The sequence below is a fragment of the Capra hircus genome, chromosome 7 (assembly GCF_001704415.2).
Source record: "Capra hircus breed San Clemente chromosome 7, ASM170441v1, whole genome shotgun sequence".
Taxonomy (NCBI): Eukaryota; Metazoa; Chordata; class Mammalia; order Artiodactyla; family Bovidae; genus Capra; species Capra hircus.
In genome coordinates, this window is record NC_030814.1 from 30,107,137 (window position 1) to 30,127,279 (window position 20,143).

The 20,143-nt window shown below is 50.7% G+C and overlaps 1 protein-coding gene across 1 annotated transcript in view; it reads right to left on the minus strand.

Annotated features, from left to right (window-relative positions):
• WWC1 (WW and C2 domain containing 1) overlaps nucleotides 1-20,143 on the minus strand; it is a 155,484-nt gene that overhangs the window by 31,761 nt on the left and 103,580 nt on the right. The window contains exons 6-12 of the mRNA XM_018050071.1: nucleotides 19,826-19,955; nucleotides 18,197-18,343; nucleotides 16,958-17,031; nucleotides 11,946-12,188; nucleotides 4,562-4,651; nucleotides 3,299-3,834; nucleotides 162-270 (exon numbers count right to left, since the gene is read on the minus strand). Coding sequence (XP_017905560.1) covers nucleotides 162-270; nucleotides 3,299-3,834; nucleotides 4,562-4,651; nucleotides 11,946-12,188; nucleotides 16,958-17,031; nucleotides 18,197-18,343; nucleotides 19,826-19,955 — 1,329 coding nt within the window. The remainder of the gene's footprint in view (nucleotides 1-161; nucleotides 271-3,298; nucleotides 3,835-4,561; nucleotides 4,652-11,945; nucleotides 12,189-16,957; nucleotides 17,032-18,196; nucleotides 18,344-19,825; nucleotides 19,956-20,143) is intronic.

Consider the following 20,143-nt stretch of genomic DNA (forward strand, 5'->3'; position numbering starts at 1 on the left):
CAAGGGGGCTGCTCTTTCCCCAGTACTTGCTCCCTGGCCACACGCCCCTTGACAGCACTCGGGGAAATCAGCAGTCTCCCAGACATGAAGTATCTCTAGGCCCCCACCCTCCTGTGAGTTCCTCCCATACGCTGGAGGGGGCCCAGGACTCAGGGACCCACCTCTGCACGGAAGCCTCATACACACCACTGTCCCCGGCCACGGATTCATCTGACACAGCAGCAGAGACACAGGCCACTTTCAGGCCGCACCCCTGAGCCGTATTCACAGCTGGAGGAAGAGACGGGGGAAGAGGCAGGCTTCAGAAATCAGGATACTGTCATCCCAACATGTACTGTGGATCCCCTGTTGTTTTAAGATGGTCCCACCAAAATCCTACTACCTCTGACCTTTACAGCAAGGTCCTGCGTGTTTTGGGGTGAAGGAAAAGGTGGCAGAGGAGTCTGTGTCTAACATCTCAGACTCCACAGGCAAACCACTGGGGTTCAAATCACACACTGCTTTGTGACACTGGGACGCTGATTTATTCCCTCTAAGCCCTGCATTCCCTATCTGTAAAATGGGGATAATAATACCTACTTTGTTGGGAGGACACAAGGAGATGATATAGGCAAATCCTTAGTATAGAGACTGGGGCAGGGGAAGTGCCCTAGAAACCCATACTGCTATCCTTAGTTACTATGACTACCATTCCCATCACTATAGTGATGCCTTCCAGATCACTTCCTACACACTTGGGACAATACCACAGACCCTGGGCCCTTGCGGGAGGACAAGAAGGGGAAGAAGGATTCAAGCACTGGCTCTCCTACTTGCCTATTCCACTGCACTCCTAAGTCAGCTCATCTCTCCTGCCCTTGACAGAGGCCCTCTGAAGTCTCTGACCCGGGACTCAGACTCAGCACACGCTGCACATTCCTTCCCTCCCCAAGTAATGGGTGCTGACAGTGTGCCAGGGCCACTGCCAAATTCAGAGCTGCCAAGATGAATAGGACAGCTCCTGACCTCCACGCAGCTCAAGGAGGACAGATTCAGGGGTTCCAACCTCAGGGCCAGCACTTCTGAGCACCTGCTGTGTGCCAGGCACATGGGTGGGGGTGGGGGGTGCACTGGCTGGGCTAGGGGATGGTGACCGTGAGCCTGGCAGAGGCCAAGGGGCCATCTGGGTGTGGCTTTCCCAGCCTGCATCCCACATCTGCAGCCCTGGAGCCCTCCTGCCTTCAGACCCACCCCGCTCCACCCTCCACGAAACCACTTAAGGAGATTAATTTGTCTGCTGACTGAACAGTGGCACTAATCGCATAACCTGCTTAGCGTCTGAGCTCAGCCTGGCAAGGCTTCTGGAGATGGCATGAAGAAATGCTGGCCTGGGAAGTGAGAGGTCCCTGGCTCCCAAGCTGCACTGACGCTGTAGGGTGGGGGTGGGGTAGGGTGGGGGTGGGGGGTAGGGGAGGTTCACTCCCCACACCCCACTGGAGTCCCAGCATCCCTGATCCAGCTGATCACAGCCCTTAGACAGGGAGCACTGGGAACCCTTCTTGAGCCTCATTAGAGGTTCTGCCTGCACCCCCTTCTCTCCAGGGAACAATTTTCTGAAGCTTTCCACCTGCTGCAGTAGGAAGCCTGTTTTTATTTTTGTTTGAGAGGACTCGGCAAGACTGCCTTCCTGATGAGGGAGCCCCAGGGATCTCTCGGCTCTTCTAAGGAAGTGGCTGGCATGCACCCAGCAGAGCCCTTAATTAACCAGGAAATTGTGTTGCTTCTCCCTTGCTCCCAGTGGCCCTTGTATACGAAGGAACTGATATTTCTGGGTGCTGCAGCTGCCCCCGCCCCCATTCCTGGAGCTGAGAGGGGTTGAGCTTCTGGCTGGCTTCATGGGGGTCAGAGGCAGGAGACCTTTGCTGACTAGGTGGTCCTGAGCCCAGTCCTGGCTCTCCTGCCTTACCGCAGTGACACTGACCTCAGACAAGTCACTTAACCTCACTGAGTCTCACACCTTTCAGTCTGTAAGATGAGGATAAAATCAACACCCACCTCATAGTGTCGTTTTGAGGTATACATGAATCAATATGTGCAACAGTGCCTGTACTGTACACCTGAACTCAATAAATCATCCTGCTCAGTCCTGACTTTCATACCATATGCGAGATGGGGTGAGCGAGTGTCAGAGGTATCTTAGATTTTTTGAATAAATACACAGAGCTGCCTCATGTCCTAAGGGGAGCGTGGTGATAAAGAGGTTGGGCACTGGGGTCAGAAAAACCCAGATTCCAGTCCCCCCTTCCCCACATGTTGGCAAGTAATAGCACCTCTCTGAGCCTCTGTCTTCCCATCTGTGAAATAGGTATAATAGAAGGAGTCTATTTCACCATATCAAGTGCATTTCCCACCACATCAATGCACCCCAATAAATACTGACCATTATAATTTATCATGTGGTTGCTGTTACAGATGAAAATTTTTCTAATAAACCTTGGCTGTCATTATCGGCATCATCTTTTACTTTGAAGCTTCTGACCTGAATCTCAGTCTAGACTACAACGCCCTTTTTGACCTCATAACAGGAGTGATCTTTTGTCATTCCCTGGCTTCAATCACATGGATCCTTGCTGCAATTAGCGTAAAATGCAAACTCCTTACCTTACACAATTTGTTCTCTGCCTGATTCTCTGCCTTGTTGGTGACCCCCTCCCTCTGGTCTCTCTTGCAGCCCCTGTTTCAGCCTCAGACACTTTGCTCTTGCTTCTCTCAAGGCTGGCTCTTTCTCACTGTTCAAGTCGCAGTTGAGATGTCGCCTTCCTTCATCACCCAGCCTGAAATGGCAGCCCCACTCCAACCTGAAAGGCTCCATCACACCCTCTTTTATTTTCCTCCTAAGTGCTTTCTCCCGACCTGCTCGTACAGTTATTATTTGTGCCTTCATTTGCATGCAGGCTTCATGGAACCAGGACCTTATCTGTCCTCCACACTGTGTCCTCTAACTAACCCACATGGCCTATCTGTCCAATGAAAGAATGAATGAATCCATGTCCACCCATTAAGACATAGTTTCCATAGGTACTTAATATCTGTTGCATGAATGAATCCACCATGGAAAAACCCTTTGCGCAGGATCTAGATGACAGTAAACACGTAATAAATACCTACTGTATGAATGAATAAATTGATACACTGTGTACAGATCTGTAGGTAGAAAGCAGTAACTGTTGCCCATAACTGTCACAATTATCACTGGGGTCAGAACTCGGTCCTGAGCACAGTCCCACCTCCCTCCCTCCTGGGATGTGGTGCTCTCTACCTTGGCCCAGCGGCTTGCCCTCCGGGCCGGGTTCCTCCAGCCGGTACCTTTCCCGCGTGCTGCTGCCAAGGCTCAGCTCACAGAGAGCGGCACTCAGCTCAGGGTCTTCAAACTCCAGGTTGCTCAGGAAGGCGTCCCCAGCCAGGAGGGGGTCAGCGATGAGAGGCGAGCAGGGCGGGGACGGGGAGGAGAGCGAGGACCGGGGGGACAGGGAGGTCATGGACTTGGGGGTGCCCGATAGGGAGCGCAGGGCCTGCAGGCGGCCGCCCCCCTCCGCCCTCTGGGTCTTGGCCACTTCGTCCTCATGGATGGTGGTGATGCAGCCAGAGGGCCGGAAGCCCGTGGCCCCCTCCAGGAGCAGGAATTCCACCTTGTTCTGCAGCTCCGAGTCCAGCTGCTCGAACGGGTCATAGTAGAGGTCGGTGAAGCTGGCCGAGGCAGAGGAGTCCAGGCTGGAGGCGGCCAGGGAGCCCCGGCTGGACGTGAGGGACCCAGGACTGCTGCCGGAGGACAGGCTCTGCATGCTGCCAGAGAGGCTGGGGTTGAGGGGAGCAGAGGACACTGAGAGGGTGGGCCGCCCAGAAGTTCCCCCAGAAAGCACTCGGGACACACTGTTTCACTGGACCCCCTGATGGTGTCCAGGGCAGATCGAGCACCCTCGCCTCTCTGAAGGGGATATCCGGAGAAGGCCACGTCATCAGGAGCCGGCAGAGCTGGGATTCGAACCCAAGCCAGCTGCCTTCTGAGTCCACTTCCTCCTCTGTTTCTCAAACCTCCACCAGCTGCACTCCATTTTCCTATTTTTCCATACTGAATCCAGTGCCAAGTAATGAGGCTTAATATTTTTCTCCAAATCAACTCCCTTTTTAAACATTAACATAGCTCCTTCAAAAGGAGCCTTTATATCCTAAGTGTAATTTGAAAAGCCCTGTCAACTGATAAAAATATCTGATGAAAACAAAATGTTGTGATAAAATTCTGCCCACGCTGCCCAGTGAGGCCCCAGCCTGAAGCCGACCCCCTCTGTGTTGTGCAAGTTGGCTGGTAGGGGTAAGGGATGTGAACGAGACTCAGTAGTACCCGACTGGGGCCTTCTGTGCGCTGTCAGGACTGAGGAGGCTGAGGTCTGGGGAGGTGAAGGACCCTGCCCTGGGCCACACCTGGCCCAGCACATGCCCCACTGGACCATCCATGGACCTGCTGTGCACTCAAGCATATCTGGCCATTCCCCGGGAAACACTTACCCCCCTGCCCACCACTCACCTCTTTAGCTGGGAGTGCAGGGCCGCAACCTGCCGGGTAGCTTCCTCGAGCTCTCTCACCAGCTGGTTCCTCTTACTGTTTAACTTCAACCTGAAGGGAGTGAAAGAAGACATGAAGGGGAAGCCCTGGGGGATCCAGCCTCCATCTCCCTGAGAGAAGCATCGCAGGCATGTACTCCTGAAGATGTCCACAGACCTACGCACACACGGGAACATCCTAGGAGCATTATACTATGATGTTTGGAGAGATATGGTCTCTATGTACAATGTTATAGTAACTGCTATATGCATCGCCTGCTATATACCAGGGGCTGACTAGGAAACTCATGTTGTCGTTCTTTAGTCGCTAAGTCGTGTCCGACTCTGCGACTCCATAGACTGTAGCCTACCAGGTGTCTCTGCCCATGGGATTCCTCAGGCAAGAATACTGGAGAGGGTTGCCATTTCCTTCTCCAGGGGATCTTCCCGATTCAGGGATTGAACCTGTGTCTCCTGCATTGGCAGGAGGATTCTTCACTGAGGAGCCACCAGGGAAACCCTGATATTGCCTTAAATCATTTGCACAATAACCCTTCTCGGTAAGAATTTTATCATCTCACTTTACGCATGGGGAGGCTGAGGCTCTTAGAGCTAAATAGTTTACTTAAAGCTAAAGAGTTCGTGGCAGAGTTAAGACTCCACCCAACCATCCCTTCCTGTGCTGGGCACAGGTGTGCAGAGAGAGAAGACCACATGAAGATGTGTAGAGGACCATGTGCAGACCCGGAAGCCACGGAGAGAGGCCTCAGAAGAAACAACCCTGCTAACACCTTGACTTTGGACTTCTGGCTTCCAGGACTCAGCGGAAATATTCAATACATTTTTGTTGTTGAAGTCACCTCATGTGTGGTATGCTGGTTTGGCATCCCTAACAAACAAATGCACCATCTTAGGGCAAAATATAAAGGGGACAAAAAAAGGTAGGGTCCACCACCAAGCTCTGAGTCTAAACAGCATCTCAAGGCTGAACAGGCAAGAAGCAGTCAGCAAAGGAGCTTGAGAGAACGGTTCCAGAGCACCTGGGGAAGATCCTGGTGAGTATGATGGAGCATCACAGGGCCCGGGAGCAAAGGCCTGCACCCAGGCATGCTGACAACAATGCTCAGTTCTGCAATTCCTGTCCTGAGGGCAAAATCCTTGGGTTTTTATTTATTTTTATTTTTTTGGCCGGTACAGTGTGGCTTGCGGGATTTTAGTTCCCTGACCAGGAATCAAATCCAGAACCTTTTAGTAGTGAAAGCGTGGAGACCCATCCACTGAACAGTCAGGGAACTCCTGGGCTCAGGAATATGCATCTCTCTCTCTTTTTTTTTTTTTGGCCAAGCCACTCAGCATGTGGGATCTTAGCTCCCTGACCAGGGATTGAACCCAGGCCTCAGCAGGGAAAGTGCCAAGTCCTAACCATTGGCCCACCAGGGAATTCCCTGGAATCTACATCGTTATTACCTATCCCAGGTGACTTTTTGGCACACTGCGGTTTCCAAGTTGCTTCAGTAGCTGGGGATTGTAAGGCAGGAGCTGTGCCTCACTCTCCCAGCCCTGAGCACGGTGCCCACAACATGGACATGTTTGAAAAGGCATCACTGAAGGGAAGACTCCTCCCCAGTTGACACAGGGAAAGCTCCCTTGCTCTCCTGAAAAGACCCAGACATTCGATCTCCCTTGGGACTCCGCTGGTGGCCCAGAGGTTAAGAAGCCACCCACCAATGCAGGGGACACAGGTCTGTGAAGAGAACCCATGCTGTGGAGCAGCTGAGTCCGTGTGCCACAACTACTGAGCCCAGGCTCTAGACAGAGCTTGTGCTCCACAACGAGAGCACAGAGAAGCCGCCCACGTGAGAAGCCACAGCGAAGAGCAGCCCCTGTTCACTGCAACTAGAGAAAGCCCGGGTGCAGCGGTGAAGGCCCAGCACAGCCAAAAAAGTAAATAATAAATTAAAAAACAATCTCCCATGGAAGGATCTTCATATCCCCTTATGCCATCCTACTGGACGAGGAATGACTGACTCATTGCTCCCAAAGCACAGCCAACCCAGCCTGGGGCCTGAAAGAGTTCATTCCCATTGAAAAGCTAGCCATGCCATCCCTCCACCGACATGCCCCAGGCCCCCAACACAGGCCCTGCCACGAAGACCAGAGACACAACTGGAGAGTGATGAGAGATGGGCGGGATCTGTCACTGGGGATCTGGGTTGTGAAATTACAGAAAAGACCACGGGAACAGCGCGCGCAGTGGCCTTGGCATGGTTCTTGGAAGGTTCAACCCCTGACGCTGTGATTCCAGAGTCCTGCCTGGGGCTGGGGGCGGGGGCAGACAGCAGGCCGGCAGATGGAGCCAGTAATGAACAAAAGCCCAGTTTTCAATGGAAGCGACAGGACTGTGGAATGTGACCCTCTATAAGAGCAAGACCTTGAAAGGGTGTGAGGTTTTGGGGGGGTGGGGGGGTGTCAGGGCACAGCTGGGGGTCACCATTTCTACCTCCGTTTTTTTCTCCTCTGGGAGGAGACCACAGCACACGCACTAGAAGTAAACGCAGGTTCCGCCCCCCCGGAGGCCCAACCGCAGGCTTAGGGGACTGGGAGCCAGGTGGCCTGGACTTCTTAAGCACAGGGGTGTTGCCACCAGTAACAGCATGCAGGTGCTGAGGCCGCCTCCCAGAGGCAGCGGGCTTCGGTGGCCATATGGCGTTTGCGTGTGATGCTCAGCACATGCTGGGGGGCCAAGGGCACATTAAGCGTGGAAGCACACAGAGGACCCAGGGGGTGGGGCTGGAATCCCCACAAGCTGTAGCTCAGCACCTGGGGTGCTGGTTAAAAATGCAAGAGCCTGGGCTGCGTCTCAGGTCTGGGGAGTTGGTCCTTGGGGGAGGGGGGGCAGAGACCCCACTCTAACAGGCACTGCAGCTCTCTGGAGTGGCGGGGAGGGTCCGCAAGAAGGGAGGCTGGAGTAGGGGTAGGACAGGGAGTCTTGGGGGGAGGTCTGTGTTTCTCACCGATTCCTGATTGGGGTTTGGCAGGCCCTGTGGTGTGCTGTTCCTGGATGTGTCTCTTTCTGGCCTAATCAAAGCCACCTTGAACAGAGAGACTGTTGTGTGCAGGTGAGGAGTACAATTGTTGTTCAGTCACCAAGTCGTATACGACTCTTTGTGATCCCATGGACTGCAGCACACCAGGCCTCCCCATCCTTCACTATTTCCCAGAGTTCGCTCAAACTCATGTCCATTGAGTCAGGGACACCACCCAACCATTTCATCCTCTGTCCCACTTAAAAAATTTTTTTAAATTTATTTGACTGTGCTGAGTCTTAGTTGTGGCATGTGGGATCTTCAATCTTTGTTGCAGCATCCAAACTCTTAGTTGTGGCATGTGGGATCTAGTTCCCTGACCAGGGATCGAACCAGGGTCCCTGCATTGGGAACCCAGAGTCTCAGCCACTGGGAAGTCCCCTCTGTCCCACTTAAAGAGAGAGAGAAGAAAGAGTGGAGCATGGCTTCCCTGGAGGCTCAGCGGTAAAGAATCCAGTGTAGGAAACACAAGAGACATGGGTTCAATCCCCAGGTCGAGAAGATTCCCTGGAGAAGGAAACGGCTACCCACTCCAGTATTCTTGCCTAGAAAATTCTATGGACAGAGGAGCCTGGCGGACTACAGTCCACGGGGTTGCAAAGAGTCGGACATGAATTTAGCAACTGAGCATGCATGCCTGAGAAACAAAAAGAAAAAGAAACCTAGATAGAGAACAAGAGAGTCAGAAGATGAATACAGACAGACAGGGAGCTGGAGGCAAAGAACACAGATGAAGACATATGGGTGGGCTTTCTCCTCTCTCTCCTGCAGGGGCTCAAGCCATCAGTCCCGTTCTTCCCAAGGCTTTCCCTGGCTTCTCTCTGCATGACCCAGGGGACCCTGCTCTCTGGGACCTCGAGTCAGCCGCTCAGCAGCTGCCATGGACTGGAGGTTCTGGCTTCCCTGGAGGGGCTGTGTGAACTCTCTGTTCCAGGAGAGCAGTCAGACCTTTGAAAGATGATGCTGAAGGCAACAATAAAAGGTCTTCCAAGTGGGCAGCAGCCTGGGTAGTAATCCCGGCTCTGTGCCTCGGTGATATCAGGTGAGCTTCAGTTTCCTCATCTATGAAGTGAAGATTACTCTCAGGGTTGCTGGGAGGCTTAGATGAGACAATGTAGGCTACAGAACCTGGCACATAATGGTACCTTTTGCATGTAGTATAGGCTTCCCAGGTGGCACTAGTGGCCAAGAACCCACCTGTCAATGCAGGAGACTCTTAAGACGCAGGTTTGATCCCTGGGTGGGGAAGATTCCCTGAAGGAGGGCATGGCAACCTACTCCAGTATTCTTGCCTGGAGAATCCCATGGACAGAGGAGCCTGGCGGGCAACAGGCTCTAGAATCACAAAGAGTCAGACATGACTGAGCGACTAACACTCACTTTAGGGAGTTCTAATAGCATATCCAATCCTAATTTCAAGAAACTGAAATTATTAGAGAAGAGCCTCAGTTCACAATCTGGTCTAACCACCGGCCTTCAGAATATATAAATATTTGTATATAATGTAATTATCTTGTTTTTGCCCCCATATTAGGCAGTTGAAGTCCATATGGTCAATGACTTGCTCAAGGTCAGTGGTAGAAAGGGTATTTCTACTGACGCACCAAGGAGTAAGGCTGTCACGGATCTGTTCTTTTCAGCTGCTTGCTGTGAGCATGATGAATAGCTGAGGGCATCCCAGTGATAGCTGGAGGGCCTGGGAGCAAGTCAGGAACCCAGAGGACCGGCAGACACATTAGGAGATACATGCAGAGGTCTGTAAGGGTCTACTCAGGTTGGCTAACCATTTATTCTTTCAAATGACACTAAAGGCCAAAAGGTGTCACGTCAGAGGCCTCGTCCCCAAGCTGCACAGCCATGGGGGAAGTAGGACAGGGTCTTGGCACTAAAGGAGATTTCTAGAAGGCGCTTCCTAGGGCTATAAACCACCAGCTACTGAAGCCCTTTCCTCCTCCTCCCACCTGCCTGGTGGTGTGTCAGCAATCAGCCACTCCTCCCAGGAGAAGGAAAAGGTGAGGAAAGTGACACATCCCTGCGAATAGTTCTGACAAGGGGCTTGGTGGGGAAAGATTTCCCACCACTGACAGTCAATGGACTCTTTGATGTGCTTACAGGAGGCCAGGCAGAGGCGGGTCAACTTGACCCATTTGGCACCCTGCCATATGCAGATAGAGCTCACTCACAGTTACCAGGGTGGGGCTGCAAGCAGGGTGCCTTAGCACAGAGGAGGCTCCCTGAAAGCATCCTAGCCCCCATCACAGGGTGATACAGAGAGCACAGCTGGGCACCTAGGACACCTGGCCTGCTGCCACTGGCCCAGCCAGCTTCATCTGCTTTATAAACTGGGCTTCTGCCTCTGAGTACACTGGAAAGAGGAATGCCCCTGCTCATCCCTTCCCCTCTTGCCCATGTCCACCCCACAACAAGTTTGAAAACCACTGTCTTCAATTCTGGGCTTCCCTGGTGGCTCAGACAGTAACGACTCTGCCTGCAATGTGGGAGACTTGGGTTTGATCCCTGGGTTGGGAAGATCCCTTGGAGGAGGGCATGGCAACCCACTCCAGTATTCTTGCCTGGAGAATCCCACAGATAGAGGAGCCGGGTGGGCTACAGTCCATGGGGACGCAAAGAGTCGGACAGGGCTGAGCGACTAAGCACAGCACGTCTTCAACTGTAGCTCCCTAAGGGCAGGTGGTGGTGGTTTAGTCACTAGGACATGTCCGACTCTTGCGAACTGTAGCTTGCCAGGCTCCTCTGAATATTCACTGGAAGGACTGATGCTCAAGCTGAACCTCCAATACTTTGGCCACCTGATGCAAAGAGCTGACTCATTAGAAAAGACCCTGATGCTGAGAAAGACTGAAGGCAGGAGGAGAAGGGGACGACAGAGGACGAGACAGTTGGATGGCGTCACCAACTCAATGGACATGAGTTTGAGCAAGCTCCAGGAGATGGTAAAGGACAGGGAAGCCTGGTGTGCTGCAGTCCATTCCATGGGGCGGCGAAACATTGGACACGACTGAGCGACTAAACAACAGGCTCCTCTGTCCACGAGATTAAGGGCAGGGACTTTGTCCAATAAAGTCTGCTGCCAAAAAAAAAAGTGAAAATAACTGAATACACTTTAAGAGTATCAGAGCAGAGATCATGACCTATTCACTTCTGAATTCTCCAAATTGCCTTGCATGCAAAATATGTGCCACAAAACATCTCTTGCATGAATGGAGAAGCTGGGGATTGAAGGACCACCTGTAGGACTCTGTGAACACAGAGATATGCTCTGTGTAGTATGGCTGTGGAGGCTGGTGAGATACCAAAGGATTAAATTCTGTTGTGGCTCAGCTGGTAAAGAATCTGCCTGCAATGCAGGAGGCCTGGGTTTGATCCCTGGATTGGGAAGATCTCCTGGAAAAGGGAAAGGCTACCCACTCCAGTATTCTGGCCTGGAGAATTCCATGCATTGTCTATGGGGTCGCAAAGAGTCGGGCACAAATGAGCGACTTCCACTGTACAATCTAAACCGGAGAATGTAAACCAGTGGCTTTCATGTTAAATCAAGCCCACAGATGAAGCTAATTTAGCCTCTAGGGTGTTAAAAATGGTTTTGGATTAGTTGCCAATATTGAAAAAAAAATCAAAAGAACTCTTTTGAAAAATGGGGCCTCTAGCAGCCTGGGGCCTGTACTTACCTCCTGGAGGCTGCAGACAACCCCTGGGGTGTGCACTGCAGTCTAACATGGCCCATGGCCAAGTGGCCTCTGGCATTTATATCACCTGCTTGACCCCTATCAGTATCTCAGTTTGTAAGCCCCATCTAAACCAGTGTTTTTCAAACTGCAGTTCCTTAGCACGGGGCAAAACCAATTTAGTGGGTCATGACCGGTGTGAAGAGAGACACAATATGAAAGAAAGTACAGAGGACTGTCACACAGAAAGACTACACACTGTTTTGTGAAACTTCTGTCTATTCGGTAATAATATGTGAGTCACTGTCACAAAGCTGGGGAACAACTGCTGTAAATTACATAGAGCTTATCTCAGAAGAGAATTTCTGAAAATCTGCATGTGAGCAGACGTTTTGGTAATGTGATTCCCTCTGGTAAAATTTTGGGATGGCTGGCTGGTGAGTCACTTCCCTAGATTTGCTATTCTGGAAAGTGATGAGCTCTCTAAACTGTGCTCTCAGAGTGGCACCCGGGCGTCCCAGGTTGTCCCTCTCACTGCGGGGCTGGAGGATGACCAGCAGCAGGGAAGGGCCCCATGCCCCCAGCCCAGCCTCACCTCTCAGTCAGTGCCTTGCTCTGGGTGTCCCGGGCCGCCTGCAGGTCCTTCTCCAGCCGCTTGCGGGCCATCTCCAGCTGCTCCACCTCCCCTTGGGTCCACTTCCGGGGGCTGATGAAGCGCATCTCCTTCAGTAGCTCCTCCTTCTCGTTGATGAGGATCAGCCGGTCCCTCTCAGAGTCAAGCACTCCAGGCCAGGCCTCACTGTCAAGCTTGGCGAGCTGGATCTTCAGGTTGGCAATCCTGCGGGCCAAGAGGGTGAGCATTGACCGGTGTGCTCAGTGGCAACCCAGGAGCAGCGGGACAGACTGTGTTGCCAAGGTTACACGGTCCGAGGAGCACTTATCTTCTTTGACCCTGACTGGCTTCCTTTTGATCAGCGTGTGATCTCAAGAACAGATTTTTATCTAACGAACACAGGCGGTGCCTACCACATGCCAATCCCGGCTCAGCAGGGATGGTGGGTAGAGGCAGTGTCCTTGCCCTGAGGGACACGAAGCCCGATAGAACAGAAGTGGATCCATCACCAGGCAATTGCCTCCGACCGCTAGCTATGTGCCCTTGGGCAAGTTGCTTCGTCACTCTGCAGGGAATAACACCTCCTTTCCTTGTGGGGTAACGGTTTGCAGGTTTTAGGACATAATTCATAAAATGTCCAAGTGCAGTATCTGGCACACACTAAACCAGCACTCAATGAATGCTTCTGCTGCTACTGTGCTCGCTCCCTGGTTTAACCACTTCTCACGTGTGTAATGTGGGGCACACTCCCTGAGCCTTGCATAGAAGAAAACAGTTACTTCTGCATCAGAATTGGCGTGAAAATGAACAATTATGTGTTGTGTGTGTCTGGCATGTAAGTGCTGAAACAGTGGCAGTCACGGGCCCTCTATGATGACAGCAAACACTGCCATTGCTACCATGGTCTTCTCAGTCCAGAGGGTAGTGTGGCAGCACCCTGCGAACAATGGCAGACTTGAGGTCAGAGGCTGCCTGTTAAGAGTCTTGGCTCTGACTTTCTTAAGAAATCATTTAGGTAACACAAGCTGCTAGCACAGTGCCTGGTACACTGCAGGCCATTAAGAAGTGTCACGGGAAGGAGCTGGGAGCCCTTTACTGCTTTGAGACTCAGTATCCTCATCTGTGGGCTTCCCAAGCAGCAGGAGTGGTAAAGAACCTGCCTGCCAATGCAAGAGACCTGAGAGACGCAGGTTCAGTCCCTGGGTGGGGAAGAGCCCCTGGAGGAGGCCATGGCAACCACTCCAGTATTCCTGCCTGGAGAATCCCAGGGACAGAGGAGGCTGATGGGCTACAGTCCGTGGGGTCACAAAGAGTCGGACACGACACAGCACACACACACGCTTCCTCATCTGTAAGGTGGGGATGATAGTGGTACCTGAGAGGTGAGTTGTGAGGACCAAATGAAAACGTATCATTAAGAGCTCTTCACACAGATGTACATGAACCCTTTTAAAATTAATATATTTTTTTAAAAATTGGAACAATCCATTCCCTTAAAGAGGACTTGAAAAATAAAAAAAAGAGCTCTTTACACAAGGCCAAGCCCTACATAGATATTCAGTATAATTATCATTGGATCAAATTAAAATTCACAGTATTGCTAAGAATATTGCTAAAATAGTTAAAAACAATCATGTGATTCTTCAGGATTTAGTCTTTGTAAAGTGTTTTTATTAATAGCTATCACTACCAGGCTCCTCTGTCCATAGGATTCTCCAGGCAAGAATACTAGAGTGGGTAGCCATTCCCTTCTCCAGGGGGATCTTCTCCACCCAGGGATTGAACCCAGGTCTCCCGCATGGCAGGTGGATTCTTTACCATCTGAGCCACCAGGGAAGCCCCTTCACTGTCCTACCCTGGGGTGGACAGGACCTAATGGTAATCCTGTGGGACAGGTAGCCAGAGGGGATGCAGTTCCCCTACGACTGCAGGTCATACACACGACCAGTATTTGCTGGGGTCCCAGGCTTCCAGACTCTCAGGTCAATCTTACCTGCAAACAGTGTGGCCAAATTCTTATTTTACCGAAAACATTGTTGGAAATGAAACCTCCAGGCTGTGTAGTGAGAAGTTCACAGAGAACCACATATACATTTGCTTCTTCCCAGCCAAGCGTCTCTCTCGGAGAAGGCAATGGCAACCCACTCCAGTACTCTTGCCTGGAAAATCCCATGGACGGAGGAGCCTGGTAGGCTGCAGTCCATGGGGTCGCTAAGAGTCAGACACAACTGAGCGACTTCACTTTCACTTTTCCTTTTCATGCATTGGAGAAGGAAATGGCAACCCACTCCAGTGTTCTTGCCTGGAGAATCCCAGGGACAGGGGAGCCTGGTGGGCTGCCGTCTTGGGTCGCACAGAGTCGGACATGACTGAAGCGACGCAGCAGCAGCAGCAGCAGCAGCAGCAGCAGCAGCAGCAGCAGCAGCAGCAGCAGCAGCACCAGCAGCCAAGTGTCTCAGCAGGGACTCTTAGAGTGAATTAATCTTAATCCCATACTCACATATACAGCAGTCCACCAAAACTGGCTTTGGGATAACTGTAGCTGTTATCCAGCCAACTGCTTGAGAATAGGGTGCCATGGCCAAGTCGGGGGTGGGGGTGGGGGCTCTATTACACATAGGACATCGAAGGGGTGACTGATGCTTCTTTTTTTTTTTGTCCTAGATCCACCAGAGTCAATCTCTGTATTTTTTAAACATACTTTAAAAGTCTTTATTGAATTTTTTTTTAAAATATTGCTTCTGTTTTATGTTTTATCTTTTGGCCAAGAGGCATGTGGGGTCTTAGCTCCCCAGCCAGAGATCAAAGCTGCACCCAATGCATTGGAAAGACAAAGTCCTAACCACTGGACCACCAGAAAAGTCCTTTAAAATTTTTTTTAAATTTCGGTATAGTTGCTTTACAACGTGGCATTAGTTTCTGCTATATAGAAAAATGAATCAACTATACATATATACATATCCCCTGTTTTTTTAAAATTTTCTTCCCTTTTAGGTTGCTAATTGATGTTTTCTTGAATGTACTTTCTGGTGGTGCTTTCCCTATGTCTGCTCCTTAACTCTGAGCCACACATCCTTAGGAGAATCTGAAGAAATCCCCAAGAAGGGCACACATGACAAAACTTGGCAGCAATCAGACCTTGCTTTACAGCCACCGACCCTCCCTGCCTCAAGTCCCACAGCCTTTGCTTCCCCATTCAGCAGGCTACTTTATTCTTTGTCCTTAAACTACTTTTAGGTGAAAGAGGAGGCACAAAGTTGGATAAAGGTAGATGAGTCAGAAAGCTCTGTAATGAGAAGTTTAGTGGTGCAACCCTAAAGGAAAGATTCCAGCCCTTTCATTTCTCCGTAACTGATCATCTAAGATAGCCACCACTGCAAACTGGAATATATACAGAGTTCAGAGGGGCCAAGAAGTGGTTGTCCAAAGCGGAAGTCGTGCTGTTCTGCTGGATCTCTAGGGGGAGCTGAAACAGTGCATAAGGTGTGTTTTTCCCCACCTGAACAAAATCCACTCTCTTGCTTCTTTTGTCAACAATATTCCAAGTTTTCTTTGGGAAATAGACATGTCCTCCCATACTTTCAGGTCACTTGGTTCCCACAGAGCTGACCTCAGTCCCCTTCCTATAGTCGGGCACATGACTCATGTCTGGACCTTCAGAGAATTCCAATTCCTCCCACCCTGCGACAATGACTGGCTCTCCCAAAAAAGCCAATGAGTCTCAAGCCCAAAGCTTTGTAAAACTGTATGGGGAAGGTAGGTCCTATTTCTGCTGGGGTTGCTAGCCTGGCAGTATGTAAGTCTAGAAGAGCAGGGGTCATTTTTTGCTTTGACAGAAAAACCTGTCAACACAAAGGCAAGCAGGAAGAAGAAAAGGAGAGTGAGGCTATGTAACATCATTTGAAACTCTGGACCCAGCTGTGCCTGAAGCTAGATTACCCCTGCCCTTTGGAGCTCAATAAGCCTATGAATTCCCTTTCTTGCTTCCAGTTTCTACAGGATTCCTGCCATTGCTGCCAAGGGTTTCTGCTGCTCACTCATTGTTGGTAGAGGGGCAGGGCTGGGTACCGCCACACTCTCCCTGGCCTGACTTAGAATGTCCATGGGCTGGGCAATGTAGCCTAAGGAGGAATGGATGCAATGTGCTTGGTTTCATTTATCATCAGACATTGTGAGTTCTTTCTTAGAAATACAGGCTCAGTGTATAGGAGGACCATGGACTGTCCGGTTCAAATTCTGAATCTACCTTGAAAAGTCATGAAACATCTTAGATCTTACTTTTCTCTTAACATGGAGAGAATATGAGATAAGCTATGCTATAAGGTTGCTTTTAAAATTAAGTGAGATATGAGTATACAGATGTTTTAGTACACTGTCTGGACCGTTACAGATTCTCTAAGAATGTCAGCTTTGATTACTATTATATTTGCAGTAGTGGAACCCAATTGCCTAGGATTCTGTGAAGTCACAGAATATCTAAAGTTCCTGGTGTCTACACAGTTTAAAAAAAGAGCTTGTTCCCAGTTGGGCAGGAGACACTGAAATGGGTAGTATCAGTAGTCTTTTTATCCTGTTGCTAAAGCCCCAGTTGTGCTCTTTCGCACACAACTATTTACATGATTGTTGGTAAGCCTTGATTTTAGAGGTTGATTTTTAGGCAGGCAAGTGGAAGGATTACTAGGTTTGAGGTTTAAAGTATGGTTCAAAGCATAGTTGCACTCTTTATCTAAGTGTCCCTGGTTCAATCATTTCTAGAATTTCAGAGAAGACTAAAGTATGAAGATGATAATACTCACCTTCACAATCTTTGTGAGGATTAAACATCATGAAATGTGTAAAAAGCAGGCACAGAGGCAGAAAAGCTACAGTAGTACTGAGTTGGCCAGAAAATGTGTTTGGATTTTAAGTACTTACAGAAAAACCTGAACAAACGTTTTGGCCAACCAGTTATTATTGTGGGACCATCCTGCCCCCAGGCCCCAGCCTCTAATTACCTTCTCTTGGCCTCTTCATATCGAAGGCGCAATCTGACCTTCTCCGCCAACTGATTGTTGCTGCTGGTACCGAACTGGAGGAAAGAACAGGTCAGGAATTACATGGTTATGGTGGCTAGGGCTGAGCTGGGTTTCGGGGGCTCCTGAGAGAATTGACAGCTTGTGTGGGAAGGAGCTAAAAATAGTACCCAATTATTGAGCTGGCTGCGTGAATCACAGGGAAGCTAGTTAGGAGAAAAACATTTTCTTTCCTTCAGGCCTGGGAAGAGCCCCCAAAGCACACATTTATCACTTTGAGAAGAGAAGCCGAGGGCTCGGAATATCATCTTGCAGCCCCAAAAGGCTTGGAGCTCATCCAGGTGGCAGGAGCGTGGTGGACAGCTGGCCAGGAGGAAATAGGCACCGCCACCACACGAGAAAGCCACTCTGGGCCCCCTGGGGAGGGCTCCATCGTACTCAGGGAGCCTGCAGCCAGCAGTGCAACAGTGAGGGACAAGAGCATCCTAGAGCTTGGAAGAAGGCACACGGTTCCTTCACAAATGCTTCACCACAGGTGGCTTGTGGCTGGACAATGGGTGGTGTGAGGATGGAGGAGGCAGCCCCGTTGGCCATGCCAGTCTGTCAAAAAACTGTGAGGCTCACCCCATCAGACATGAATGGAGCTTCTCCTCACAAGTGGGAATACGACTGTAGAGACCACATAGAAGAGCATTTAGGCATGGAGGCTCGTTCGTTCAATGTCACCTGCTCCAAGAAAACAAAAGCTCTTCTAAGTTATGGATTGCCCTGGGTCAGTCCTGCTCTGAGACTTTCAGGAGCGATGTCTGGACAGCACTTGCACTATTCATTACTCTAACCAGGGCTGAGCTTTTGAACTGGGAGGTGAGCAGCTGTCTGAAAGCCACGTGCATTGTTCTGGGGGTGAACAGGAGGGAACTATCTTCTGCTTCTCAGCTGGTGAGAGGAAAACAGAATGGCGCTGCTCATCAGCACAGGGAAACCTGAGAAAGACCCTTCAAACATGCTTTCTGTGCGGCACCTAGAGACGCATTCCTGGGACCAGCAAGTCCGAGCTGGCTACCCCTCCACGTCGTCATCTCATGTCATCCGGAGGCCAAGAGGTCTGCAAGAGAAGGCTGGGGCAGCACCCAGGTTCAGAGAGTGCCCCGGGCTCTCGGGCAAGTAACAAGAAGGGTACTCTGTTTCTCGGGGCCCCGGTGGTGTGTGCTGTGTACTCACACTTCCTGAGATGTCCGTCTGGGAGCTCACATCCAGGTACTGTTTCGGCAGTGGGAAACCCGAACTCTCCAGAGAGCTGCTGCTGGACCACAGGTCGGAGTGGGAGCCTCTGTCGGTGCGGAAGCCATCCTTCAGCATGGCGAGGCTCTGGAGCGGGGAGGGCAGGCTTAGCAACACCTCCTCCATGGAGGGTGCTCTGGGTCTGTCACTCTCTAGGAATCTACTAGGGGCCCTGACACCCCACTTCTGTAAAGAGCTACCAGTGGGTGGGTATCAACTAGGTGCCAGGCACTGTGCTGGGCCCTTTACAGGGGAGAAACCAGTGTGGACAATGGCTTCGGAGCTGCACAGTCTTGAGTCAGGATTCAGTGCTCTGCCACTTCCTAGCTGTGTGCTCTTGTTGATTAACCTCTCTGTGCCTCAGTTTCTTTTCCTGCAAAATGGGAATAACTATCCCATTGACTATCGTATTGACTATCATATTGTTTAGATAAGATGACGAGTGTAAAGCGCTGGTTTAGTCAATACTTAATAACTGTCCATTTTACCATGATCTTATTTAATCCTGACCGCAATCTTCCGAGGAATAACCTGTGATTATCCCCACCTGGGGCTTCCCCGGTGGTAGCTCAGTGGTAAAGAATCTCCTGCAGTGAAACCCGGGTTTGATCCCTAGGTTAGGAAGAATCCCTGGAGAAGGGCAGGGCAACCCACTCAAGTATTCTTGCTTTAGAGAATCCCATGGACAGAGGAGCCTGATGGGCTACAGTCTATAGGGTTGCAAACAGTTGGACACGACTGAAGTGACTGAGCAGGCACGTGTGCACCCCCATTTTATCCATGAGTGAGCTGTTACGTGGAGAAGCTGGCAACTGACTGAGCCAGGATCTGGTCCTGGTCTATCTGACTTAAGGCTTGGCACACTAAGCTTGGTGTTGCTAAGCATGCTTAGCTGCTAAGCATGAACGGAACATGCCTCGCTGTCCACTAATGCCCGGTTTCAGTGTTTTCGCTGGGCTGTGGTCCTGATAGGAGCTTTGAAATTATTCTGTTTATCACAGAGTGTAAAGCTTCCCTCATCAAGTCATGGGCTTGAGTTAGGTGTTGACGGGGTTGAATCTTGGCTCTAGTGCCTCCTCTCTGATCTGTGCAGTCTTTTGCTGTATGTTGGGGATAATTTAGCACTGATATAAGGGGAAAGTAAGGCATGGTGTGGGCCAAGTGCTTGGCACAACTGCCTGGCACAGTACATCACAGCTATCACCATTTGTCGGTTCCCAGCACAGAGTCGGAACACGCAATGAAATGCTTACAAGGATGCTACATTTTGATGCCAAGGTTAGTGATGCTGAAGCCAGCTCCCACCATTTGGTTCTGTAAAGCAGACAGCTAGAGCTGGTGGCCAGGATGTGACCTTTAATCTTGACCAGAGGGCTTCTGTTCTGGCTCTGCCACTGACACTGGCTGTGTGACCTTAGGCAAGTCACTTCATGCTTCTGAACCTCCAGTCTCTTCTCTGAACTCAGGGATCTGGCAGCACATGGAAACAGCCCACCTGAGTCCTGCCTGGCACAGAAAGGTGCTCGGGAGAAACGGGGATGGGGCCCCCGTCACTGGGAGGTCTTGTACCTTAATGAGATCTTGCTTTTCCTTTTCTCCACAGGTGATGGCCTTTTTGATGGCTTTTGTTTCTCTCAGGACAGCCTGAGCTTCATCCAGTTTGTAGCTGCCCTGAGCATCTGACATCTTCTTATCGATTCTAGGAGACAGTCAAGGGGAAAGGTCAGACGAAACTAGGGTGATGGATGGGGTTCCCCCAGGGAAAAAACACAGACCACAGTGCTTTAGTCCTGAAAGAAGTCTCCTCGCTGTCCCTTCTTCCTCAGGTCCTGCTATTGGATAAAGCACAGAAGGCCCCTGTCAGATTGCAAATGTCAGTGTTAGGCT